Source organism: Hemicordylus capensis, chromosome 6, assembly GCF_027244095.1.
Source record: "Hemicordylus capensis ecotype Gifberg chromosome 6, rHemCap1.1.pri, whole genome shotgun sequence".
Lineage (NCBI taxonomy): Eukaryota > Metazoa > Chordata > Lepidosauria > Squamata > Cordylidae > Hemicordylus > Hemicordylus capensis.
In genome coordinates, this window is record NC_069662.1 from 4,353,474 (window position 1) to 4,379,936 (window position 26,463).

Sequence of the window (26,463 nt, forward strand, 5' to 3'; positions counted from 1 at the left end):
TACCCCAGCGCCTTTGGGTACAGCTCGCAAGAACAGCCCATACACTCATCCCAGCCCTGGGCCTCCAGCTGTTGCTGGAACTACAACTCCCATCATCCCCAGCTACATTTATTGCATAATTATTCCAGAAAATACTGCACACACGTGTGAATGAATATTATTCATTCACGGTAGGGAGCCAGCATGGTGTAGTGGTTAGGGTGCTGGACTAGGACCGGGGAGACCCGAGTTCAAATCCCCATCCAGCCATGAGACTTGCTGGGTGACTCTGGGCCAGTCACTTCTCTCTCGGCCTAATCTCCTTCACAGGGTTGTTGTGAGGAGAAACCCAAGTATGTAGTACACCGCTCCGGGCCCCTTGGAGGAAGAGCGGGATATACAATGTAAAAATAAAATATAAATAAATAAACATTATCTTAAGGCAGGGGTTCTGAATCTTGGGTGCCCAGATGGCGTTGGACTACAATACCCATCAACCCCCACCCCAGTGGCCCAGGGCCATTATGGCTGGGAGTGATGGGAGTTGTAGTCCGACAGCATCTGGGGACGCAGGATCCAGAACCCCATCCATAAGGAAACAGGATAGGCAGACGCTGGGCATCAGCTTCTGGGAATAGGTAACAAGTGCTTTCAAGGCCCCCCTTTTAAGGGAGCGCTGCCCTTCTGACAGGAAACACACAGCACTCTTTGAAAATAAACAGTTCTCTTAATAAACTGCAAAGTATTAAATCCGTTTGGGAACAGGTGGGAGAACAAAAGGGTGACCCAAAGCATCCCCAGTGCAAAGTTTCCCCCAGTTTCTCTGTGGTTAGAAACAGTCATATGGTGTTCCGTATGAATGAACATGCACACCCACAGCGCCAGGCCTCCACGCCCGCCCATGGGCAAAACGTGGCAATTGCAGCTTCTTGACCAGAGCGGGCCTCCTCCAACTCAGTCCTCCAAGATCTCAGCGAAAAGCTCTCTGCGTTTCTTTTCTGCCTCCTGGTGTCGCTCCCAGTCTTGGCGGCGTTTGAGGAAGTGAGTCAAGGCGAAGTTGCGGATCAGGTGGTGGCCGAAGGGGTCGTGGCGTAGCTGCTGTTCATGCTCCGCTGGGGGAGGAAAGAGAAGAAAATAGGTGGGCTTAAAGGCCTGCATTGTATTGTGGGAAAGGACAAGCCCTGCTCGGGAAAAGGCTCACAGCAAGCAGGGTTGGGGAAGGCCCTGGAGGACTGCTGCTTATCAGAGCAGACAAGAATGGGCTAGAAGTGTCTTGAAGACAAGATCCACAGAAGGCAGCTTCGTAAGGGCAGGGGTTGCGTGTGGCTCAGAGAAGCAAATCTGTTCTCCCCATGATGTCCAAAACAGGAACCCAGCAGAGGTTCCGGGCAGATGCTAGATGCAGGAAGCCGCTCACACAGTGTGAAGCCACCCTCGCGACCAGAATGCAGCTGCTTCTGGGGTGGAAGGATGTCAAGGACACAACACCTGAGTGCACAAAAATCAGACTGCAGAATTGGCTCAGCCTTCGATTAAAAGGACCCGTTTTGTAGCTGTGGCTGCCAGCTTGGATTCCTGCAGGACTTTCAGCCCGGATCAGAGATGAAGGGGGAACGGGGGGATCTTACCCAGTTCCTGAGCCATTTCGCGCTTGGCCGGCAGGGTAGCTTTGCTCCACACGGCATCCAGGACGCGACTCCCGTGCTTGCTGCAAGCCAGCGACACGTAGCAGCCCTAGTGATAAAGAGGGAGGGAAAGATCAAGGGCCACGTCCCAGCACCAAGCTGGCTTGTTGTGCGTCACGCCTTTTGCTCCACTTCATCTCAAGGAGGGCCAAAGGGCAGTGGAGACCAGTCTCCCCTGTAGCAGGGATTCCTAGAGCGATTACAACACTTTGACTACAACTCCCAGAATCCCCAGCCAAAGGTCACTGCAGTTGGAGATGCTGGGAGTTGTAGACAACACCACCACCTGGGAATCCATTACAAGGAACACCGCTCCCGGCCACAGGAAATCCAAGCCAGTTCCCTCTCTGCTCCTGAGGCTTCACCAGGTTTTACCTGCAACACACATTCACGCCTCTCTTGGAAGCGAGAAGCTTGAGAATGTTAGTTTTCACTAACACAGATACACAAGGCTGGATCTTGAGCATCCAGGACCGAATTCTGTGCTTCTGCTACAGCCCTGGGTAGCAGGGAGCTCCAAGTTGTATGCAGAGTTTGCTTTGCTCCCTCCAGTCACAACACAAGGATGTCTTGGCTGGAGAACTGGGGTGCTCAACCCAGAACTAATATTATTTCTTCAAAAGCAAGGTGCTGAACCAACATAAAGGATGATCAGTGACAAGATCCTGCCCACAAACGTATAATCTAAACAGACAGGCACTTTAAACAGGGGTTCTCTCGTCTGTCTCTGGACTACAACTCCCATCATGCCCTGCCACAATGGCCGTTGATCATTACGGTGGTGGGTGATGGGAGTTGTAGTCCAGCAACATGTCAGGGCGGCACATCTTCAGCCCTCCTGCAGACGTTGGCCTACAACTCCCATAATCCCTGACTACTGGCCACTGTGGCTGGGGATGAAAGGAGTTGTAGTCCAGAAACAGCTGGAGGACCGAAGGTGTGAAGCCCTGACACATGCAGACCCAAGGCTGAGGACCCCGCCTTCAGGGGAAGGAAGGAAGGAAGTCAATGGAGCAGGAGAGACATTAATTTAAGGTCACTGCAGATCAGGGACAAGAAATGTGTCTTGAGGGGCTTCTTAGCGAATGCCCACAGCAATGGCAGGCAAGAACGCCAAGCCCTCTGGCCACCCCACGGAGCAGTGCGTCGGCACTGACCTTCAGCAGACGCAGCACTTTGCGTCTCTGTTTCTCGGGTACGGAGGGGCTGACCAGGAGGGCGTCGAAGACGTGGCTGCCTGCCGGATCGCAGGCCAGCGCGACCAGATCCGCGGGGGCCATGGCGGCCAGGCTGCGCAGAACGGCGGAGGGGTCGGCAAAATGCAGCAAGTGCTGAAGCATCAGGGAGCCGTGGTAGGAGACGGTGCTCAGGGGACGGGGTGCTTCTGTCTAGTGGGGGGGGGGACACAAAAACACATCACCTCTCAGTGGAAGGAGGCAGAACAAACAGCAACAGTCCTCCCAATTCCTGAATCTAACAAAATTAGAGCCTCCCCATCTTACTGTCCTTAAGACAAATCCGAAATCATACCCGTGGAATCATGCTTTTGATTTATAGTTTTTAAAGGTTTTAGGAGTTGTCAATCTATATTTCAAATGGTGTTAATGTTTTAACTGCCGTGTTTTAGAGTGCAAGCCACCTAGAGATTTGTATACGGAGTGGTGTAGAAATGTGCCAAATAAAATACATACATTAAAATACATATATAAACAGAAACAAATGCAAGCACTCGGAGTACTCATAAATGCAAATTAAAACAATAAAATAAAAAATGCCTCCCCCTGCATTTTCATTGCTCCTCAGCCTGCACTTCAAACCCACACTCTGTCCAGGCACGTGGAACTTTAGAGCTGGAATGGATCTCAGAGGTCTTCAACTCCAACCCGCTGCAGGAAACTGCTACCGCCCTGCGCCTGCATTTGTTTTAGCTAAACACACCAGAACACGGAAAACTATCTGCTTCAATCTTAAAACAAAGTATGTCTCAGAACAAAGGCTCTAGTCCTCGTGGACACAGGGAGAGCCGGGGGCGCCAGAATTAGCATAACTTGTTTCCTCCAGAGAGCCATTGGTGGGGAGCTGCTGCCAAGGAACACAGAACTGGGGTTCAGCCCTGCCATTTATCCATTGACAGCAGGGGGGAGATAGAGTAATACAGGAGAGAGCTGGCAAACTGCTTAGGCAGGGAGAGACAGAGACAGAGACAGAGACAGAGACAGACTCTCAGGCTTCTAACACAGAAGCTCAGATCAGGTACCAGAAACCTTCTGAGGTTCCATCATTTTTAGAATGGCTAATTTTTTTTTTTAATGACTTTGGAATTTGCTGAGGTTACTTACTCAGAATCTTGAGAATTTCTGCTTTCTTTAGTTAAACACAAGAGGCAGGATACTAGTCCTCATGGTTATGTGCAAAAGCCATGGATACACTGGGAGGGTACGAGCCGTACCTGGGATGTTCTGCATGCCAAGCAGATGCTCTGCCACTGAGCTACGGACCCACCCCCTACAAAGGATCATGCCCTATGTGGATGTCTGTGGATTCCTTCAGCCTGCACAGCAACCCACAGTGCCCCTTCATTGTCATCCCTGCAGCCCTACACATCCCTGGTCCTTGAGAGGCCTCCCCTGTACCATCCACGGCCACATTACCAACCTTGCTCTGGGACGGAGCCTCCTCTTCCTCCTCGCCGTAGTACACCTCATAAGCCAGCACGGAAGCAATAAGAGGGGCGCAGGCCAGCTGGCGGGACGGGGGCTCCCAGCAATGGAAAGCCTGAGGGAGGCGGGAGAGGACACAGCCGTGAGCCCAGACCGAGTACACGGCACAGGTCCTGGACAGGTGGGGAGTGGGGAGGGCAGGCTTCTACCTCCATGAGTAGCTGCAGCGCCTCCTGCTGGTGGGCCCCGTGCTTCCGGCAGGCCCCCAGGAGTGCTGTGATCACCCCCGAGTGCTCGAGAGCCAGGATCTCTTCCAGGCCTGGGCTCAGCTCCTCAAACAGCTTTCCCAACTGGAAGAGAGAGGTGGAGGGAAAAGATGGAAGCACCGTCAACGCAGAGTGGAATTTCCCTCCTCCTTTCAGCCTGCTCTTCTTCACTAGCTTTTATTGGGCCAATCGTCACAACAACTTCAGTTGGGGGGGGGTGTCAATATATTATGCCAGTTTCACAGAGGGAAAATCGAGGCCAAGGGGTTATCACTCGTGGGGGAAACACAGCAATTTCAGCTTTTCAACAAATGCAGTTACTGAGGCCTGCAAACAAATCTAGGAGCAAACTTAGATTTAAACTAGGAGGAGGACAGAAAAAAAAGAGTACCGGCTCCATATGGAAATTGCCACTCTATATAATGTTCATGGGCCTGCAATCATCAGGTCTCCACCCTTTTAGCCACTTAGAACCAGAACGTGTGCTAAAGCTGCAGTGAGGAGGCCCCCTGACGTCACTCTCAGCCTCACCTGGACACGTAGAATAAGCCATTTCCTTGAGGCCACCAGTGGAGGACAAAAGGAAAGGTCTGCAGAGAGAAGGAGTCCCCTGCTAACTGGGCAAAGAGGCACCTTTTAACATGATGGTTCTCTTTATTTAGCAGGGGGAGAGCAACTGACCCTCTCCACCCCCAGCACAGCATCCAACAGTGACTGTTGCTGGTGTCTGTCTGATGTTTCTTTTTAGATTGTGAGCCCTTTGGGGACAGGGATCCAGCTTATCTACTTATTACTTCTCTGTGTAAACCACTCGGAGCCATTTTTGGAAGGGCAGTATAGAAATTGAATCAATCAATCAATCAATCAATCAATCAAGGGTCAGGGCTGCCAGAGCCATGAGGAAGACTGCTTTCTGCAGGACGATCATGGCACAATTCTGAGCAGGCTGCAGGTGGGAGCCACCATGGGAGAGCCAAACCAGACAGGCCCTCACTTACCAAACCGGGTGGGCCCTCACTTACCAGCTTGCAGGAGGCCGCCTGGATGAGCCGCTGCAAGGTGAAGTTGGCCACTCCGTGGGACGCCAGCACCTGCAGCTGCCCCTTCACGTGGTCCTTGTAGAAGGAGCGCAAGGCCTTGGGGTCCGACACTTCCAGAACCTTGTCCAGCACCCGGCTGCAAGTAGCGTCCTTCAGGAACACCAGGAGGACACTGAGGGCAAAGAAGAGTCTGGTGAGAGGAGACCCTGCAGTAACATGGCTGCCCCCTCTCCATATGCACACTCCTCCCAGACACTCTCAAAGCCCGCCTCCTAGGCCCCAGAAGCAAAAGGCAATCAAAGCACCCACAGCCAATAAGGGGAGCTGTAGGAAGCTGCTATGTACTGAGTCAGACCCCTGGTCTACCTAGCTCAGTATTGTCTTCACAGAGACTGGCTTCTCCAAGGTTGCAGGCAGGATTCTCTCTCAGCCCTACCTTGAAGATGCCACCATGGAGGGAACTTGGAACCTAGATGCTCTTCCCAGAGTGGCTCCATCCCTTAAGAGGAATATCTTGTGGTGCTCACACATCAAGTCTCCCCTTCATATGCAACCAAGGCAGACCCTGCTTAGCTAAGGGGACAAGTCCTGCTTGCCACCACCAGACCAGGTGGGAATTAGGATGCTGAAAGTCAGCCAATCGTACTCGCTCCTACTCTGGTCAATTCAAAACACACTTTCCCCTGCTTCTCTACCGTCAGAATAGAAAGAGAAAAACAGGAGGCAGAAACACCCTATACTTCTTTTCTCTTTCCTTTTAAAATGTAGTCCCTGCAAGCAGCACGAATGCTGCCAGCATGTTAGAAGGCCAGCCCCAAAGCGGCCTTCTGCTCCCATCGGGAGCCGCAATGCCTCAAATTCAACTGGCCCTGCCCCCTAGAGAAGAGGCGGAGCAACCAAACCCAGCCTGCCCCACCACCCCAGAGAAGACCAATCGCAGCACCTCCAAGCCGCCTCCCACCCTTCCCACAGCCACGCCCCACAGCCAACTCACCTTTGGCCAGCAGACGGGTTGCAGGAGCTCAAGTATGCAACCACAGAGCGGCACAACTGGGAACAGGCTTCCGGCAGCTTCCGGTGCAAGACCTCCAGCGCCACTTGGAGGCAGAGGCTGAAGAACTTGTTGGAAATGAACTCTGAACAGGGGAGAATGAGAAGGGAGGCCATGTGGCCGGCTGCGTTTGAAGACAGGCCTCGAGATGCATCACCTGTCTGCCCCCAGCTTAGATCCAGGATTTGAAACCAAGTTTTTCAGCCATACCCCTTACTTAATAGAGGAGCATCCCAATTAATTATTTGCAGCATCCCCAAATTGCATGGTCAGGCTTTGCTCTAAGGCAGTGATCTTCACTGAAAGTCCTGGGGGTCACCGGCAGCACCCATCAACCCTCAGTGCGGCTTCCTGACCATTGTTTATTAGTCCGGTGTGAAGCTCTGGACAACGCTGCACACTCTACACAGTCCGCCTGGCACCATGCTGAGAAGGCCTTTCTCACCGTGCAGTGCTGCATTTTGCCCAGCATCGGGGGAGGGAGCTACTTTAAGGGAAACAGTCCTCTTGAGCCCCTGTACCATCTTGGAAAATGTGCACAGAATTCTGGGACTGAAACTAAAACTGCTAATATTATCATGCCCTTATACAAAACGATGGTGCAGCCACACTTGGAGTACTGCATACAATTCTGGTCACCACAGCTAAAAAAGGACATTGTCGAACTGGGAAAGGTGCAGAAGAGGGCAACCAAGATGATCAAGGGCCTAGAGCACCTTTCTTATGAGGCAAGGCTACAACACCTGGGGCTTTTTAGTTTAGAAAAAAGACAACTGCAGGGAGACATGATAGAGGTCTCTAAAATCATGCACGGTGTGGAAAAAGTGGATAAATTCTTCTCCCTCTCACATAACACTAGAACCAGGGGTCATCCCATGAAATTGATTGCCAGGAAATATCTAGGACCAACAAACGGAAGTACTTTTTCACACAACGTATAATCGGCTTGTGGAATTCTCTGCCACAAGATGTGGTGACAGCCAACAACCTGGATGGCTTTAAGAGGGGTTTGGATAAGTTCATGGAGGAGAGGTCTATCAACGGCCTCCATGAAGTTATCTGCTGAAGGGCTATAGGCCACCTCCAGCCTCAAAGACAGGATGCCTCTGAGTACCAGTTGCAGGGGAGTCACAGCAGGAGGGAGGGCATGCCCTCAGCTCCTGCCTGTGGCTCCCAGTGGCATCTGGTGGGCCATTATGTGAAACAGGATGCTGGACTAGATGGGCTTCCTTGGGCCTGATCCAGCAGGGCTGTGCTTCTGTTCTTAAGTGTAGCCCTTCCCAGTGCTTTCCTCCTAGAGCTCTTAAGAGGGGGCTCGTCTTTCACACAGAGCCCTCCCAGCACTGAGGAAAGCACAGCACTAAGGATGTGCAGAACTGGTTTGATTGTGAACCAGTCCACTGCAAACTGGGCCGGTTCAAGCTGGTTCGTCAGCCCAGCCAGTGGAGTCGACCGAACCTATTCAGGGACCCACACTTCGGTCCAAATTCGTACCGAACTGCGGAAGACAGTCCATGCACACCCCTACACAGGACTGTGTGGAGGTCAACACAGTGGGAAATGGCTCTCACACAGAAGGTTTTTTGCCCAATTGGCCCCTGCTTGAAAAATAGCGGATATCCACTGCCCTAAGGGCTGCTGAAGGCCACTGAGGGTACCAAACAAACTAACAGCAAAGAAGGCTGCTTCCCCCACCCAGACCCAACAAGGGCATAAAATTCCCAACACAAGTTCAAGAGGCATCAGCCTGATATGGACAGGAACAGGGAGGTCCAGTCCTTTGTCCTCAATGTACAGCCAGCCACCACCTTAGCCTGAAGACCACCATTAAGCAGGCCATAAACTCAAGGTATTTCCAGCAGAACTAGGTCACCAGATGGCAATGGACTACAACTCCCATCATCCCCAATGGTCTGTGGCCAAGGATGATGAGAGTTGTAGTCCAACAACATCTAGGGACCCAAGGTTGAGCATCCTTGCCCCAACACACCCGTTGAGCATCCTTGCCCCAACACACCCGTGCATTCATTCAGAAGCCGGGTGCGTCATCTCCTTTTAAAGATATTTTGTCCCCAGCGGCTTCTAATTTTAAGGAGTCCAGGGTCTGGAATGTACGACTCCACATGTCCTACAGATGGCACCATCTCACCTGAAATACGTTCCTGGAAACAGCCGCCAAACTCTTGCAGGAGAGAGAGGAAGGTGTCTGGGACCTCAAATTCCACGGGCCCATCACTCTCCAGTTTCGCTTTTTTGGCTCGGGAGCAAGACACCCCTAGAGGATTGAAGGGAAGAAAGCATGCACAAAAGCAAGAGGAGAAATTGGCTGAATTAAGCTCATATTACCAGTCCCACTCCAGAATAATTATTTCAAAGGTGCAGCACATCCAAAGTATGGGTCCTTAACTTTAAATTTAAAAAATGCCACCATTGGAAGCATACTGATGTTTCCCTTTGCTGTTCTACGTGTTCCCCACAAAAAAGCACATGCTACAGCTCTCCTGAGACTGTTCCTCTTCAGGATGCAGGTGGGAGAAATCACATGTTTGAATGCTCCCCCATGTCACAAATCCCATGGCTCATGGGAAGCTAGCAGGTCAGAGGACCAGTGTGGCTAAGCTAGACTGCTCCTTGATGGGGAAGTTCCGGGAAGGGGGGGTGTTTAACATCCAAAATGGTACAGGCTTAGGAGACTGTACTATGCACTCGGGCTGTTCTCGTGATCAGAATTTGGGTAGGACGAGCATCCTATTCAAGTTCAGGAGCTGCATGCGTTCCCAATTTCTTTTTTTTTTCCCCGTTCAAATTTTATTGAGTTTTAATAATAATAATAACCATAACAATCATCACAATCATAATGAACACAAATTGACTTCCCGCGCACCTCTTTTCATGATACCAACTATAAATTTTACCCTTATAGTAATATTAATTAAACCTTCCACCACCATTAATCAGCCCAACCTGCATTTCAGATTTCAAATCCTGCTGTAAGATCCATAGTAGGAAAATAATTCTTTAAATAAACCAACATGCGTTCCCAATTCTGCGAGTATAAAACAAGATCAGAGATCGGGGTCTTGCTCATGTGCTAAACCTCAGCTGGGTAGAAGCGTTTTTCCTCCTACCTCATTCCGAAGTTGGGATGTGTCAAAACACGATCCGCATCCGAATCGCGGGCACATTCCCTTTAAAGCAGAGGAGGGTAGGTCCACACCTGCCTGTCACCACTTCTGTAATGGTGGCGCTCCCCCCAGCTATGAGCATCTCCTAGCTGCCCCTGCGCGACGCCAGCAAATCACATCTATTTGCATGGTCAGCAACTATGTGCATGCTGGCATCAGCTGGGAAATGGTATGCGGTCATTATGGAAATGGCAGCAAGCAGAGGAGGAGCAGGCTTGGATCTGCTCTCCTCCACTTTAAAGGGGCTGCATAAGGCCTTGGTTTTAAAGAGACTGCACCCGCGATTCGGATGCCGAATCGCATTTCGGCACGTCCCTATTCTGAAGATGGGAACAGAGTCTGGGGAGGGTGTGGTTGTCCTACCCAGCTGAGATGGGGCACATGATTAAGGTCACCACCTCTGACCCTGGTTTACACTCACAGACAATCAGAAATCGGCACGCAGCTCCCGAACTGGGGTCGGATGCTTGTACTATCCAAGTCCTGATCACGAGAACAGCCCTAATGTTTCTCAACATACTGATCAGCACCCTGACAAGGGTGAAGAGGAAGAGCTTCAGAAGTGCTCTAGAGCAGGGATTCTATGTGTTGGGTCCCCAGATGTTATTGGACTTCAACTCCCATAATCCCCAGCCCCAGTGGCCTTTGGTTGGGGATTATGGGAGCTGAAGTCCAATAACATCTGGGTACCCAACACATAGAATCCCTGCTCTAGAATATCCCATCTCAGCACTGGATGCATTTCCTTCCCTCCGCCCCCAACATCCTTAAACGATGCATGACCTACTCACCGGCCCCTGGGATCCCCCGGCCTCCATCAGACCCGACTCGGACCCCTGCGAGTGTCTGCAGCAGCGTCCGCACCACAAAGCTGGCATGGGCATCTGAGGCAAAGACCGACAGCTCCTCCTGCGAGGCCCTCCCCAGCTCTAGGACGAGGTCCTCCAGCATCCCAGCATCCTCAGCTCCATCCCTGATCAGCAATGGGGCTCTCAGCAGAGCGGCCTCCAGGATGTGAGCCCCGCAGGGGTTGCGGGCCGTAAGGGGCAAGGAGGGGATCAGGGCCCGCAGGAGGCGGCACAAACTGACGGAGGAGGCAGAAGGCAGGAGGGCCTGGAGGAGCAGGGACCCTGCGGCATCCAGGGCGAGAGGCACAGCCACCGCCTCTGCCTCCTCCAAGACATTGCCAACAAACAAACCTGGGTGGGGTTAAAAGGAAGAGGATGTTACACAGGGGAATCAAATCCGAGAGCCAGTGGTGTCGTGATTAGAGTATGAGACTAGGACAAGGAAGACCCGAGTTCAAATCCCCGTTCAGCCATGAAATACACTGAGTGACTCTCAGCCAGTCACTTTTCTCTCAGCCTATGCTACCTCGCAGGGCTGTTGTGAGGATAAATATAATGATGCACACCACTCTGGGATCCCTGGAGTAAGAGCAGCATATAAATGAAAACAAAACAAATATAAAAAGCTGTGCCCTGTATACAGGAGCTATTTTGCACAACTATTCCCACTTTTGCTAGCCATGGGGAGGGGTGAAGACGACAGAGGTCCAGCACACATTTTGTACCCTGCCCTGAGCTTCATGTAGGAAGAAGAAGAGACACAGATTAGGCCGCTGCTGCAAACAGCAAGCTCCGATGAACATTATGCTACATTTTTATCCTGCCTTTCCTCAAGGAACTCAGAGCAGCAGCCTCCCCTTGATCCTCCCAACAAGCCTGCAAAGTAGGCTAGGCTGTGAAGAGAGTGGCCAGCCCAAGGACTCTCACTGAATGACATGGCCTCAAGGAGATCTGAACCCAGGATTCCCTGTACCCAGCCCAACAGTCTAACCACATTCCATCCAGTTGACGCAAAAATTTCCATCTCCCAGCAACCAGCTTAGGAACATAGGAAGCTTCCAGATGCTGAGTCAGACCCTTGGTCCATCTAGCTCAGTATTGTCTACACAGACTGGCAGCGGCTTCTCCAAGGTTGCAGGCCTGAGTCTCTCCCAGCCCTATCTTGGAAATGCTGCCAGGGAGGGAACTGGGAACCTTCTGCTCTTCCCAGAGCGGCTCCATCCCCTGAGGGGAATATCTTGCAGTGCCCACACATCAAGTCTCCCATTCAGATGCAACCAGGGCAGACCCTGCTTAGCTATGGGGACAAGTCATGCTTGCTGACACAAGACCAGCTCTCCTCTCCAAAATTACTGGAGATGCCGGGGATCGAACCCGGGGCCTCATACATGCAAAACATGCGCTTTAATCTATGACAGGACCCACTTCCAGCCACAATGCCACAGTATAGAAACACACTTAGGAGTATTAAAGTGGGATCTAGGAAACCTACATTGTACTCTCTCAAGGGGCCCAAAGTTGGTGTATGAATTGTATGAAAAGTTGACGTATGAATGAGAGACGTGTGAGCACTGTAAGATATTCCCCTCAGGTGATGGGGCCGCTCTAGGAAGAGCATCTGCCTGCTTGCATGCAGAAGGTTCCCAGTTCCCTCCCTGGCAGCATCTCCAAGATAGGGCTGAGAGAGACTCCTGCCTTTAACCTCGGAGAAGCTGCTGCCAGTCTGTGCAGCCAATACTGAGCTAGCTGGACCAAGGGTCTGACTCGGTATAAGGCAGCTTCCCATGTTCCTAAGTCAAATCAGGGGTTCTCACTTGTGAGTCCCCAAATATTGTTGAACTACAACTCCCATCATCCCCAACCACTGTGGATGGGGATGATGGAATCTGTAGTGCAACAATATCTAGCAACCCAAGGCTGAGAACCCAACCCCCCAGGGTTAAGTTGTTTTGCCCAGAAAAGCACCTAGGCTCACGTGGCAGAGCTCTGATGGAGGAGAGTCCTGTATGCCTTTCTTTCAAAAACGGGACATGGCAGAAATGTGTGTTTAACCATGAAAGGGAAGCGAGCAAGACAGGTATGCCAGCCAGTACTGGGGAGACCAGAGACCGCAGCCAGTTTGTCCCACACAAAGTCATTAACACAGAGCTCTACAACTTTGGCCCTCTGGCAGTTTCTGGACTACAACTCCCATCATCACCAGCCACCAATTATCAGGGATGATGGGAGTTGTAGTCCAACATCTGCAAGAGGGCTGAAGTTGTGCAGCCCTGCATTAACCCCTGCTCTTCTCCAGCCAGCTTTTGCTGTCCTATCGCCAACTTCACTCACTTCCTTTTTTCCCCCAGGGGGAAATCCCCCCCCCAGTTCTTCCCCCCCCCCCAAGGCCTTCACATCTCTAGTACAAACCTCTAGTTCTCTAACCTCTTTTTTTAATTTTATTTTTATTTTATTATATTTATATCCCACTCTTCCTCCTAGGAGACATGGTTTATGTTTAACCTCACAACAACTCTGCGAAGTAGGTTAGGCTGAGAGAGAAGTGACTGGCTCAGAGTCACCCAGCAAGTTTCATGGCTGAATGGGGATTTGAACTCAGGTCTCCCCGGTCTTAGGCAAGCACTCTAACCACTACACTACACCACCACCCCCACATCCACCACCACCCAAAAAAAGAGTCTTACCTTTCTCTTCCTCTGAGTCAAACCCTGATTTAAAGGTTTCGTGAGCTCGGCGGAAATATTCAGACGTCGCAGGCTCCAATTTGGGGAGCAAGCCCCCCTTGTTTTCTTTAGAGCCCCCTTCTTGAGATGAAGCAGCGGGTGAAGGCCGTTTCCTTCGTTCTTTCTTGTGTCCAGCTCCTTTCTGGCGTTGTGGGGGGACCCCCATAGCTCCGACGGGGTCTCTCAGGTCTTGTAATACTCAAGCTGTGGTTGGGAAATCAACAGTTATTCAAGACGGGGAGCAAGAAGAATCACCACCCAGGAAGGAGCACAATGGAAAGCAGGTGGGCTAAGCGGAGGGTGGCAGTGGCAACTTGCCACTGGCAAGGTGATCTATCCAGGTTCTAATCCCTGTTCAGCAATGAAGCTCACTGAGCGCCGCTGGTCCAGTCACTATCCCTCAGCACAGTCTACCTTGCAGGGTTGTTGCTAAGGGCAAATTGGGGGAGAGAGCCAAGCTCTGAGCTTCTTGGAGGAAAAGTGGAATAAACACATCCTAGCTCAGTGGGGTCACCAAACGTGGATCCCCAGATGTTGCTGGACTGCAATTCCCATCACCCTCTTTGTCCATTGTGGCATGAGATGATGGGAGTTGTAGTCTAGCAGCATCTGGGGACCCAAGTTTGAGAAACCCCGCCCCCGAACTAGCTAACTAATTAAGAACTAATTGTTTTTATTCTGAAACATTGTTTTGTTTTTTATTCTGCATTTACACTTGTACTTAAGTTATGCACACTGCCAAGGGATGCACATAGACGGTATAAAAATATGATAAATAAATATTTATTTATAGTGTAGCAACAGAGAAGAGATAACATACCATAAATCTATCTATCTCTCTCCTCGCTGGAAAGACAGCCTTTAGCTGTACCTTCAGCAGGGAAAAACAGGACATTATTTTCCTCCTCCACCATCAGGACATCTCTACACCCATTGCATTTCTGCCTGTAGCACAGGCTGTTCCCGGCACAGAAGCCTTGCCAAAAAAAGCTGCCAACTAGACAGTCAACCCTAATGCCCGTTTACTCCGAAGTCAAGTCTGCGGCGCTGGACTGGGGCTCAGAAATGCAACCAAGGAAAGCGACCTAGGAGGAGAGTGCTAGATCGGAAGTCCCAGGAAGGATTTGTATGATCTGAAAATCAGGAAACGGGAAGATCAAGGACTCACCCGGAAGGTTTCACAGGCTGTTGCTGGACTTTGCACAAAAAAGGTAAAAATGGAAATTGCAAAAAAGCCCCCACATTTCTTCCATGCAGGCTAGCAAGGTGCAATCAGGCTGCATCCCAGCATGCACTGCGCCCGCAGCATGGTCCCACCCACTCGCTGCGCTCGAAATGCGTTGCGAGGAGGAGAAACGATTTTGCCACGCTGCATCCCAGCATGCACCGCGCAAGGAAGTTTGCCCCTTAGCCCGGGAGGCATTGCGCCGAGCGCGCACGCGCACACGCACCCGTTGGCTGAGCCGCCCATGTGCCACTGGAATGCGGTTTTGATTGGATTAAAGAGTGAGCGTGCATGTGTGTGCCTCAAATATTATTTTAAGCAAAATGCTTTCAGGGCAGCGTCATACTGGCCAAAGGTGATTGGATGCAAAGTGGGAACAGTGAATGCTTGTGGGATGATTTAATGAACTTCAGCCTAGGATCTGCCGGGTGCACTGCCTTTTTTTATGCCTAGTTTTATGTTTGCAAAAAAATCAGTCTTCTTTGAGGCACTGAATGCATATTTGTTCTTCCCTTCCTTGGGGCTCTCAGTCGTCCGGAATTGTCACCAGTAGCCCTGTGACTCTTGAAAGCAGTCCTGAAGATCTGAATGACAAGATGTTGTGACAAATTACTAGGGACAGGGGATTTCCAGGGATGATTTCTGTCAGACGTGGCAACCCTGCTTCCGTATAAGGATCTTAAGACAGCATAGTATTAGTTTATTTATCAAATTTGTTCACCGCCCCAAACTTTAATCTCTGGGCGGTTTACAGTGACACAAAACAAGTTTAAAAACACAGAAAATAAAAACCTTAAAACAATTTAAAACCACAGACAAATTAAAAAGCTTGGGTGAAAAGATAAGCCTTCAAGTGCTTTTTTAAAAGTTGTCAGAGTTGGGGAGGCTCATATTTCAGTAGGGAGCATTCCTGCCTTCTCTCTTCACAACAAACCATTTCATTCAGACCACAACCCAGAATGATAGGATCAAGGTGTGTGTTTAGAGAGACAGCTAATTCAGCATTATTTTCCTTTCAGAAGGCATACTGCATAGTGTTTGTTCACCCTCAGTGTCTCCTTTGCAGTCACAAAGGCTCTATGTCTTCTTATGCTAACAGGCCAACATTCAACTGAGAAAGCTTCCTCCTTCCTCTTGCTCCATGCCAGGGAAAGCTCTACCTGTAGAATCCCTGCCCTCGATGTAGCTTTTGAAGGTATAGAACCCTGGTCAGGAATTAATGGTTGCCACCTTAATTTTTGTATATGAATAAAAAATACAGTTGATGGTCTGAGAAAGGAATACAATTTGGGATATGGAGCATTCTCCCTGACCCTGTCCACCCTGGCTCTGTTTTCAGGCCGAGCCCGATAGAAGAAGCAGGCACCTATCACCCTCCCTGTCCCAGAAGACTTCTGGGGAAAGACAGATCTAGGTGTGCACACCTTCCCTTCCCAAAATAGCCACGGACCTTGTGGCCTGGATGAATAATAGTATTAATTGTAATAGCAGGTTGTCAAGTTCCCCTTTAGGAAAAGGGCTCGGACAGACCTGGCCACCAGGTGTTCCCTACCTAAGGAATATAATTCATCTCCAAGTGTCAGCTTTTTTGTTTCCCTTTCCTTCAGGCCTAGACCTGAGCTAGATCTCCCTAGGGTGGGAAATTCTGCCGGCCTGAAAGGTGTGCCTGCTAATTCCTTTGCCATCACCACTTCTTTTCCATCTGCTATGTAACCAGGAAGAAATTGACTTAAGAAAGTCAAAGCCACCATCCAAATAAGTGGAGTCTTTCTTGACTTTAATGGTAGCTTTATATGGGTGCCAAAAAGGTGTTGGGCCCAAAGTGATTCAGATGATCAAGTTTGTTTATTTATTCTTTATTTATTTAAAATATTTATACCCTGCCCCTCCCGTGCAATACTGCTTCGGGCGGCTTACAACAATAAAATACACACAGATACAAGACATAAAATTAATTTTTTTTTAAAGTCAGATTAAAAGCAATGATTAGGTTCAAATTAAAACTGAAAATTATAAAAAGCTAAAGAAGCTACCAGATAACAAAATAATGATATTAAAAAGCCTCCTTCAAAAGGTGTGCTGTAAGATTAAAAAAAAACAAAAACACTGAGGGAGGGATCAGTGGTGGCCAGTTTCCAAAGGCCACACAATTTCTTCAGCCTGGAAGAATTTCTGAAGATGAATTCTGTGTAGCCTTGACATTTGATACTCTCTCTGTCCCTCCCTAAACTGAGCAATATGAAGTGTAAATATTCATAGTTTGCTATGAAATATGAACGATTCATAGTTTCCTCTCCGAATAGGTCATGGAGAGGGTTGAAAGAAAGGGAGACTTTTTTAAAAATGTTGTTGATGCAACATTTTTACTGTAAGTGTAGCACCACCCCCTGAAAGCAGCAATTATGAATAATTATTCACAATGGCAAGGTTACATTCATGCTGAGTCATAGCAGGGATGGTGGCAGGTTTGGGGTGAAAATGAGGACATAGAAACCGAGCCCCTTTGAGGGAAATGTTCAATTTCATAAAGGTGCCCAGTGGATTCTACTTCTCCTGATTGATTGATTGATTGATTGATTGATTGATTAAGTGCTGTCAAGTCGGTGTCGACTCTTAGCAACTACATAGATAGATTCTCTCCAGGATGATCAGTCTTCAACTTGGCCTTGAAGGTCTCTCAGTGGTGCATTCATTGCTGTCGTCATCAAGTCCATCCACCTTGTTGCTGGTCGTCTTCTTCTTCTCTTGCCTTCAATTTTCCCCAGTATTATAGATTTCTCAAGGGAGCTGGGTCTTCGCATAGAGTCCGAAGTAGGATAATTTGAGCCTGGTGGTCATTTGTGCCTCGAGTGAAAATTCTGGTTTAATTTGTTCTATGATCCATTGGTTTGTTTTCCTGGCTGTCCATGGTATCTTGAAAAGTCTTCTCCAGCACTAAAGTTCAAAAGCGTCAATGCTTTTTCTCTCTTGCTTCTTCAAAGTCCAGCTTTCGCATCCATAGAGTGTCACGGGGGAAACCATGGTCCAAACAATTCTAATCTTTGTAGGTGTAGACATGGCACGGCATCTAAATGCAGAGAACTTGCATTTTGGGTGGTATGAAAATGTGTTAAATAAATAATAAATAAATAAATAACGTTTCCAAGGCCTTCATTTGCAACCCTACCAAGTGCTAGTCTGCAGCGTATTTCTTGACTGCTGGATCCTTTACTGTTGATGGTCGATCCTAAAAGGCAAAAGCGATCCACCACTTCCATGTCTTCATTGTCAATTCTGAGACTGGTTGCTGTACCTGTTGTCATTAGTTTAGTCTTCCTTACATTTAGTCGTGGTCCCATTTTTTCTTTGTGCTCCTTGACTTTCATTACTAGAGCTTACAGATCATCCACATTCTCAGCTATCAGAGTGGTGTCATCAGCATAGGGCAGGTTACTGATGTTTCTTCCTCCAACTTTAAAACCACGCTCAACTTCTTCCAATCCAGCTTCTCTCAGTATATGTTCAACATATAAATTGAATAAAGAAGGAGAAACGTCTCCTACCGCCTCTTAATTTGAGCTGTAGAACATTTTTCAATGATTGGGATTGGTTCTGGGACATAGAATGTACTGAGAAACCCAGGGCCTCTGAGCATGTGCAGAGTGAATTTGGAGACTTTGGGACCTGTGTTGGGCTGGCTGCAGGTGAAGCCCTGTGGGATGCAGGGATTGTCTTGGGGGAACTGAGTCCAGGTTCCAACTTGTGCTATCTACTATAAGGCGTGTTTGCTCCCTACCATGCTCCGCTTGTGCATTTGTAAATAAATTAAATATATCAATGACCACTAGGCTATAGTGGACTCTAGTCCATAGGAAACTAAATCCATGTTTTCCGGAGCTGTTCCTGGAACTTCCCACCACTTGGGGAAGCAGAGAGTTCCCAGCAACTGGTGTCCACCACCCTGGCATCTTACCAGTTTCCCATGCCACCTGAGATTACAAAATAAACCTCTGACTAAGAAGTGTAGAAAGCTGACTTCCAAATAGGCTTGGATCCAAGAACTTGCTTGAAATGCCAGACCCCAAACATGCAGAAATTTAAAGAATTAAAAAGAGTTGAAGAGTAATGAGTATTGCTTATTTGCTTTTGAGCACTCTGCCAGCTAATGGGTCTTTGCAGAAACCCTGGGTCCAGACACTACCCTCACCACTAAATCATCACTTCCCTACAAGAATCCAGAAATTCTGGCCCATACATTCTCTCTGCCACAACCCTGCCCTTCTTGCAACTAGTTTGGGACAGAAGATCCCTTTTCTAAATTGCAGTTATGCATCACATGTAATAATTCTGATTTTTGGTTTTGTTGTGGTTTTTCCTCACCGACTTCCTTTTAAGATAAACGCTGCCCCTTTAAGAATTGGGTCGCTCTGTCCCTATAGGAGGACTTAACTCTATGGTCTACGTAGGGCAATGGTAGGTTCCATCTTTATGCACTAACATAATCCCCCACGCTTTGCTTCAGTTGGAATCGCCCGCAGAGCCCACCGCCGCGATCAGAGCAACTACGGATACGGACGAGACCACTCGGTTCGGGACGGTTCCATATCCTCGGCTCGTTCCCCCCTTCCCTCCGGGCTGGTTGGTATCGCCCCCTGCGGGCTTTTCGGATTAGCCTAAGCGCTCCTTTTCTTGATCCCCACCCTATGGGTCCTTTTCAGATGGTCTCATCCCTTGGGAGCCTGGCCAGATTTCGGCGGAAGAGACCATTTCATCTCTCCAAAAGGGGGGAGGAGAGAAGAAATTGGTGGGGGGGGTTCAAATGTTAGCTTTCAGAACATTTTTAAGGGAACCGGATAATTTGCACGTCCGGGATGGAATGGAGGGGTGCGAGGATCGGGGTGCTGCCCTTCCTAGCTTTGTAGGGGAGGCGTGCACGTGAGCCTTCCCCGTATTTATTTGTTTGACTTATACCCTGCTTTTTTCAGCCATCATGGGCGCCCACTCGGGGGACCGTCTTGCCTCGGTCCCATAATGCACTGGGGGGCGGGGGCGGGGTGGTGGCCCCTTGCCACCTGGCCTGGTTACTAAGCTGGCGGCTGGCCCACCTGGCCCAGGGAGGAAAGCGGTGCAGTGGCTGCTGCAAGATCATTGCATTTGCAAAGCAACTTGTGGTGTGCAAAGCAGTAAAAGCACCCAAAAGGGAAAGTGCTGCCATAAGTTGGGATCTGGGCAGACCTCAAGAAGGGTGGAGTTGCTCAAGGCTAATTGTCCCTCCTAAATAAAGGTGCTCTGAAAGAGACACCTTTCAAAAGGCTGGTTCTTTTTATGTTTAGCAGAGCTGCTATCCCTATTCAGCCCCACATAGAGGTGGCCCCTTTGTGCTTACTTTGGTAGGACTGGAAGCAAAAATTTCTGTGGGTGCCCACCAGTGTTCCCTCTAACAGGGATTCCCAGATGTTGACTACAACTCCCATCATCCCCAAGTAAAAGCCATTGCAGCTGGGCATTCTGGGACTTGCTGTCAACAACATCTGGGAACCCCTGTTAGAGGGAACCCTGGTTCCCACCAAGAAGACACTGAAATTCAGAGATGATTTTATGACTAGGAACGTAGGAAGCTGCCATGTTCAGAGTCAGACCATTGGTCCATCTAGCTCAGTATAGTCCATCTAGCTCAGTACACAGATTGGCAGCAACTTCTCCAAGGTTGTGGGCAGAAGTCTCTTTCAGCCTATCTTGGAGATGCCAGCAAGGGAACTTTGGATCTTCTGCATGCAAGCGTGCAGGAGATCTTCCGCTGAGCTGTGACTCCATCCCTTAAGGGAAATAGCTTACAGTGCTGGCACATGTAGTCTCCCATTCAAATGCAAACCAAGGCAGACCCTGCGTAGCAAAGGGGACAAGTCATGCCAGCTACCATAAGACCAGATCTCCTCCCCTAATGGTTCCCCACAAGGATAAATTTTTAGAAAACCTTCTCAGGGGATTCCGCCACCCATCTGTGAGCTCTTTAGCAACCAGGAGCTGTCTCCTGTTTTCTTTTGCTCTGTATGGCTGCTTTGAGAGCTGCTTGTTTAAAAGCAGAATAAATGAGAGAGACGCATATCAGGCACTATACCAAAATGATCGATCAATAAATGTGGTATGAATATTCTAAATAATAATGTTGTGCTGATCCAATAGAGCAGGGGTGGGCAGCCTGAGGCTCCCAGGTTGTTGGACTACCACCCCTATCATCCCCAGACACTTTTTAGGCCATTGTGGCAGGGGATGATGGGAGTTGTAGTCCAACAACAGCTGGGAACCTTAGCTTGGGAACGGCTGTCGTAATGTCTGAGAGGGGATTCAAACGATCCCTCTTCCTCCACTTCCTCCTCTTCCACTGAGTGGCCTTGGGCCAGTTGCTTCCCTCACAGGGTTGCTGTAAGGAAAAATGAGATACAGTTATGTTACTGCCCACCTTGGACCCTTAAAACAGGGTAGGAATGAGGCCTGAGAATTTAAGTGGTAGTGTGATGGTTAGGAGTACAGGTAAAGTTGGCCCTGGAATCGGTGTCAACTCCTGGTGACCACAAAGCCTGTGGTTGTCCTTGGTAGAATACAGGAGGGGTTGACCATTGCCTCCTCCCGCGCAGTATGAGATGATGCCTTTCAGCATCTTCCTATATCTCTGCTGCCCGATATAGATGTACTTGGCTAGTATTAGGGAGACCTCAGTTCAAATCCCTGCTCTGCCATGATTCTCAGTGTGTGATCTTCGTCCAAACATACCCTCCCCCCCCACACAGGGTTGTTGTGAGAATAAAGGGAGGGAAAAGAACCTTGGTGGGATGAAATTTGGAATAATTGTATTAAATTGCTTCCAGAGATGGGGTCCATCTTGTTGACTGACTGATTGATTAAGGGCCGTCAAGTTGGTGTCGACTCTTAGCGTAAATTTGAAATGACCCTATTTGCAGTCGGCGGCGCCACCACCCCCGGCTCATCTCACTGTAATTGTTTTCTTCCTTAGGATAGGTGAATAACCCCTCCTTTCCCCCCTTTGGAGTGACATTTGCTGCATAGTCAAGATGGTGAGTCCTCCTGACATGGGTATCTTCTTTTGTATAATAATCCTTCCTCCTTGCTCTCCATTGCTAAGATCTTAGGGGGGTTTTTGTGCTTCCTCGTTTTACCTCCCTTGACAACTATACAATTAATCCCCGGTTAATGCTCCTAGAGAAAGCCATTGGCCTCTGTCCTTGGTGTTCATGTTTTGGCCCATTTCATACCCGCAACAGCACGGCAGGCTGAAGGTGAAGACGACGCTGGAGCAGGCGGAAGCCAAGCGCCTGGAGCGGGAGAAGAAGCTCTGCCAATACGTCACTGCCACCAAAGCCATCTTTGAGAAGGTGAAAAGCTTGGGGGGGATAGCAGGAAGGGAGGCTGGGAAGGGGGAGAGAAAGGAGAGGCGGATCTCAGGATCATCTCTCCATTCCGCTGCTTTCAGTGGCTAGCAGAACTTGCACGTGGCTTGCCTTGAGACCTGACCTGTCCCTACCATCCACCCTATCATTTAGAGCAGGGGTTCTCGGACCTTGCATACCCAGATGTGGTTCGACTACAACTCCCATCACCCCCAGCTGCAGCGACTTGGGGTGATGGAAGTTGTAGTCTCACAACAGTGGCTGGGGACGTAGCTCCGTGGCAGAGCGCATGCTTTGCATGTATGAGGCCCCTGGTTCGATCCCCGGCGTCTCCAGTAATTTTGGAGAGGAGAGCTGGTCTTGTGGTAGCAAGCATGACTTGTCCCCTTAGCTAAGCAGGGTCTTCCCTGGTTGCATTTGAATGGGAGACTTGGTGTGTGAGCACGGCAAGCTATTCCCTTCAGGGGATGGGGCCGCTCTGGAAAGAGCATCTAGGTTCCAAGTTCTCTCCCTGGCAGAATCTCCAAGATAGGCCTGAGAGAAATTCCTGCCTGCACCCTTAGAGAAGCCACTGCCAGTCTGTGAAGTCAATACTGAGCTAGATAGACTGATGATCTGACTCAGTATATGGCAGCTTCCTATGTTCCTAACATTTGAGGACCCAAGTTGAAAACCCCTGTAGTAAGGGAAATATGGCCCTCTCCTCCCATAGCAAGAAATTGAATTATTATTATTATTAATAATAATAATAGCAGCAGTTTCTTCAAAGCATTCTGTAGCACAACCAGAGAAAGAAGCCGAAGGGGACTGCGTGCCAGCCAGAGTCTGAGCAGAGCAGTCAAGAACCCTTCTGCCATCGCATGACACTAGTCCTCTTTTCCAACCCTCTTCATACATCCTATGACATCGGCGTAAATAAAGTCATGGCCCTGCTACAAGGCTGACCCAGTGCCTGCTTCTCCCCCTTCTCTTCTAATTGCTTGACTTTCTGCAGTGCAGTCTCAAGGGAAGGCAAAGCTGTCATTATTAATGAGAACTTTTAGCGTATAATTAATTTGGGACAAAATGCAAAGGTAGAGGGAAGTGGCACGGCTGGTTCCATGGTGTAATGGTTAGCACTCTGGACTTTGAATCCAGTGATCCGAGTTCAAATCTCGGTGGAACCTTCTCTTTTTGCAGGGGAGAATCCCTCACTTTTTCTCCCCCACCCACCTGCCTTCCAGCATGTATTCCAGCCCCCGCTGGAGACAGGGGCCTTTGGCCATTGTGGCTGAAGATGGTAGAGTTGCAGTCCCACAACGTCCGGGGACCAAGACTGGAGGCCCTTTCCCCCTTGCGCTGAAGGGGAGGACGCACCCTTCTTTCTTCGAGTGGTTCTTTAAGAAGGGAGCAAGCCCATCATCTGTTGGGAAACAGGGAAGGAGGAGGCGGCAGGCAAAGTGTAGAGCTGACACGTACCCCCTTGGTCTGTCCTCAGAGAAAACTGGGGCAGCTGGACAAGGAGGCCTTGGAACTGACCAGCCAGGTCTTGGGAGCAAACCCAGACGTTGCCACCCTCTGGAACTTCCGACGGGAGATCTTCCTTCACCTGGAGGAGGAGTGAGTGGGGGCGTCGGGAGCAGTCTGGAAGAGGGTGGTGGATGCTGCCTACGCAAAGCGTGGTTGCCCCACTCCTGCTTCTCCTCCTCATCTTCTCTGTGCCAGGACCCCGGACGAGATGCAAGCCCTGTGCAAGGCGGAGCTGTCCTTCCTGGAGTCCTGCCTGCGCGTCAACCCCAAATCCTACGGAACGTGGCACCATCGCTGCTGGGTGATGGAGCACATCCCGGAACCGGACTGGGCCCGCGAGCTGGAACTGTGCGGGAAGTTCCTGGAAAGCGATGAGCGCAATTGTATGTATCTTTCATCCTTTCCCCTTCTCCTGCTTCCTAACTTCAGACTGGAGCTTTGACATTAGTAGCTGTAGGAACGTTTCACTCAGCTCTCCTTCTGGTGTTCTGCAGCCTTAAAAACACCTTACGTCATCCCTGAGCTTGGCTCCAGCAAGGAGCCTTTTTTTTGGTCCCATAAGCAGAGCTATTCTCCGTGATGCTTCCTTTCTCCCTGGTTTATTATTGTACAGAAAAGTTGGAGAAGGGGGCCCCAACCCTGTTGGCTTTTAGGAAACAGCTAAAGACACATCTCTCCAGCCAAGGCGGAGAGAGAAGTGACTGGCCCAGAGTCACCCAGCAAGCATCATGGCTGAATGGGGATTTGAACCCGGGTCTCCCCGGTCCTAGCCCAGCACTCTAACCACTACATCACACTGGCTAGTAATACCTCCAGCCAAGCTTTTTAGCTGTTTAGCAGCTTTATGGATAGTTATTTTAATTTGAACTTTTAATATGTTTTAATTGTTTTTAAATGTCTTGGTTTGTTTTATTGTTTTAAACTGCCTAGAGACCTCGGTAGAGGGTGGTCTACAAATATGTTAAACAAAAATAAGATATTTATTTATTTATATTTATATACTGCCTTTTGTCCTAAGACCCCAGGGCAGTTAACAAGATAAAAAAAACATAAAAACAGAATGAGTACAGTGAAAAGTTTAAAAAGAACAAAGGACTGCTCATTCGCCAAACGCCCGGATAAAAAAGGCAGTCTTCACTTTATGAATTATCATTTTTTTAATTATACCCCACTTTTCCAAAAAATGTCCAAAGCTATCCACAACAATAATTTTTAAAAGTGCCATAGAAACAAGTCAAAACAGCAATCATTCAGAGAAAACTACGAATACGACAAATATTTATATACCGCTTTTCAACCAAAGTTCCCAAAGTGGTTTACATAGATATCAATAAAGAAGATGGCTCCCTGTCGCTAAAGGGCTCACTCCCAGGTCCCCCACCAAGCAAACTGCTTATGGCAACCAGACATACAAAACCTACCTATAATTCTCCCATCCATCTATTACTGGAGTGGAGTCAAGGGAGAGAGGATGTCATCGCCGGCCCTGAATGGTGGCAACATCCAGTCTGTTACTTCAGCCTTCAACTTCTCACTCTTGCTGTTAAAGCTTCTCACTCATTTTCCGTGCCCACAGCAGAATCCCAAGGCGGTGGGGCTGAGGGTGCTGCTTTAGCCTACAGGTAGTCGTTGGCACTTTGGAATGCCCCCTGCAGGTGGACATGGAGAAGGACATAGAAGGGGCTCTGGTTTACACAGCTGGGTGAACCCCTGGTTTGGCTAAGCAGGCAGCATGTTAAAGCCCAAATGGGCTTGCAATTGCTATGGGAGGAAGCATTGCTTCGTGCACCTGCTTTGAATGCATAAAGTCCCAGGTTCCGTCTTCGGCATCTCAGGTGGAAATGTTGGGAAGGACCGCTGATGGGTTGCTGCCGGCTGGTATGGAAAAGCCTGTGCTGGAAACACCCACAACTCAAATCAGGCAGCCTCCTCCGCTCCCCACAGGCTACACCTGGTCCACTGCTGCCTGCTCCAGTTATGATTCCAGCTGATACTCTTGGCTGTGGCCAGCCAGCCTTCTACTGGACAGAAGCAGGGGCTGCCCGAGCAGTAGGAGAGAAGGCCTGCCCTCCCCTCTTGCCTGTGGGCTTCTGGTGGGCCTCTGTGTGAAGCAGGATGCTGGACGGGCCTCCTTGGGGCCTGATCCAGCAGGGCTGTTCATATGCTCTTACGTGCCGTGGCAGTTGAAGCCAGGTGCCAAAGAGTGCCATCCTCCATGACTCAGGTGGGAGCCAGCCCCATTTTGAGACAGACCTTTGCCTGTTTTGAAAGGAGCCTGGGGAGGAGGGAGCTCGCCAGCCACCTCCTCTGCCCTCTTTGCGCTCCTTGCAAAGCTGGGCAGGGTCAGATCGGGCCAGAAGAGCTGCTGCCATGGCAACGGCGAAGGGCATCTGGGCCTCTTCCAGGCGCCCCAATAATCCACCTCCCGAGGCGATCACCTCACCTCGCCTCATGAAAGGCCCATCCCTTGCCTCCTTCTCTCGTCTCTGTGCCTCCAGATCACTCTCTCCTCCTCCAAGTCCCCCCACCAAAAAACAACTCCTTCATCCACATCTTGTTTGTTTGTTGGTTTGCTTATTATTAAAAATTTTATACCACCCTTCCAAAAGGCTCAGGGTGGTTTACATTAAAACACCATTAAATTCAATTAACAATCAAAACAAATTATAAAACAATAATTAACAATCAAAACATCATAAAACAACAATTAAACAGCCAGAACAATTTAAAAAGAAGTTTTAAAAAGCTGAGAAAGCTTGGTTGAAGAGATGTGTTTTCAGAAGTTTTTTGAAAATTGCCAGAGATGGGGAGGATCGTATCTCAGCAGGGAGCATATTCCACAATCTCAGGGCAGCAACCGAGAAGGCCCGTCTCTGTGTGACCACCAAACGAGTTGGTGGCAACTGG

The 26,463-nt window shown here is 49.4% G+C and overlaps 2 protein-coding genes and 1 non-coding gene across 12 annotated transcripts in view; 2 read left to right on the forward strand and 1 right to left on the reverse strand.

Annotated features, from left to right (window-relative positions):
* Positions 1–686: 686 nt before the first annotated feature.
* NOP9 (NOP9 nucleolar protein) lies at positions 687–25,200 on the reverse strand. Of its 5 annotated transcripts, none has more exons than XM_053262853.1 (11): positions 24,978–25,200; positions 13,399–13,641; positions 10,658–11,065; positions 8,831–8,956; positions 6,625–6,766; positions 5,613–5,802; positions 4,534–4,674; positions 4,320–4,439; positions 2,822–3,052; positions 1,608–1,713; positions 687–1,091 (listed from the first exon to the last, which is right to left on the reverse strand). In XM_053262853.1, the coding sequence occupies exons 2-11, from the start codon at positions 13,601–13,603 to the stop codon at positions 934–936; spliced, it is 1,827 nt and encodes a 608-aa protein (XP_053118828.1). In that variant the 5' UTR covers positions 13,604–13,641; positions 24,978–25,200; the 3' UTR covers positions 687–933. The 5 variants fall into 5 exon arrangements, with proteins under 5 accessions (XP_053118828.1, XP_053118826.1, XP_053118827.1 ...); XM_053262851.1 differs by lacking the exon at positions 24,978–25,200 and adding an exon at positions 14,606–14,855; XM_053262852.1 differs by lacking the exon at positions 24,978–25,200 and adding an exon at positions 14,258–14,562.
* RABGGTA (Rab geranylgeranyltransferase subunit alpha) overlaps positions 19,147–26,463 on the forward strand; it is a 28,480-nt gene continuing 21,163 nt past the window's right edge. Inside the window, exons 1-5 of one of the 6 annotated variants that reach the window (XM_053262856.1) lie at positions 19,147–19,279; positions 21,654–21,714; positions 21,861–22,032; positions 23,525–23,646; positions 23,752–23,939. In XM_053262856.1, coding sequence (XP_053118831.1) covers positions 21,892–22,032; positions 23,525–23,646; positions 23,752–23,939 — 451 coding nt within the window. In that variant the 5' untranslated portion in view covers positions 19,147–19,279; positions 21,654–21,714; positions 21,861–21,891. Of the gene's footprint in view, positions 19,280–19,300; positions 19,577–19,715; positions 20,784–21,653; positions 21,715–21,860; positions 22,033–23,524; positions 23,647–23,751; positions 23,940–26,463 lie in introns of those variants that run through there. The other 5 variants (XM_053262858.1, XM_053262861.1, XM_053262857.1 and 2 more) reach the window with 5 other exon arrangements.
* TRNAQ-UUG (transfer RNA glutamine (anticodon UUG)) lies at positions 23,142–23,213 on the forward strand. Its single transcript has one exon. It is a non-coding gene; the product is annotated as a tRNA-Gln (tRNA).

What these genes read in the sequence shown, in the direction of transcription:
- NOP9 (XM_053262853.1), bottom strand. Translation starts at nt 13,603, where the DNA reads ATGGGGGTCCCCCCACAACGCCAGAAAGGAGCTGGACACAAGAAAGAA. An exon ending in TTTCCAGGAACGTATTTCAG is followed by an intron (nt 6,767 to 8,830) that starts GTGAGATGGTGC and finishes TCCCCTGTTCAG; the next exon opens with AGTTCATTTCCAACAAGTTC. An exon ending in AAGTGCTGCGTCTGCTGAAG is followed by an intron (nt 1,714 to 2,821) that starts GTCAGTGCCGAC and finishes CTTTATCACTAG; the next exon opens with GGCTGCTACGTGTCGCTGGC.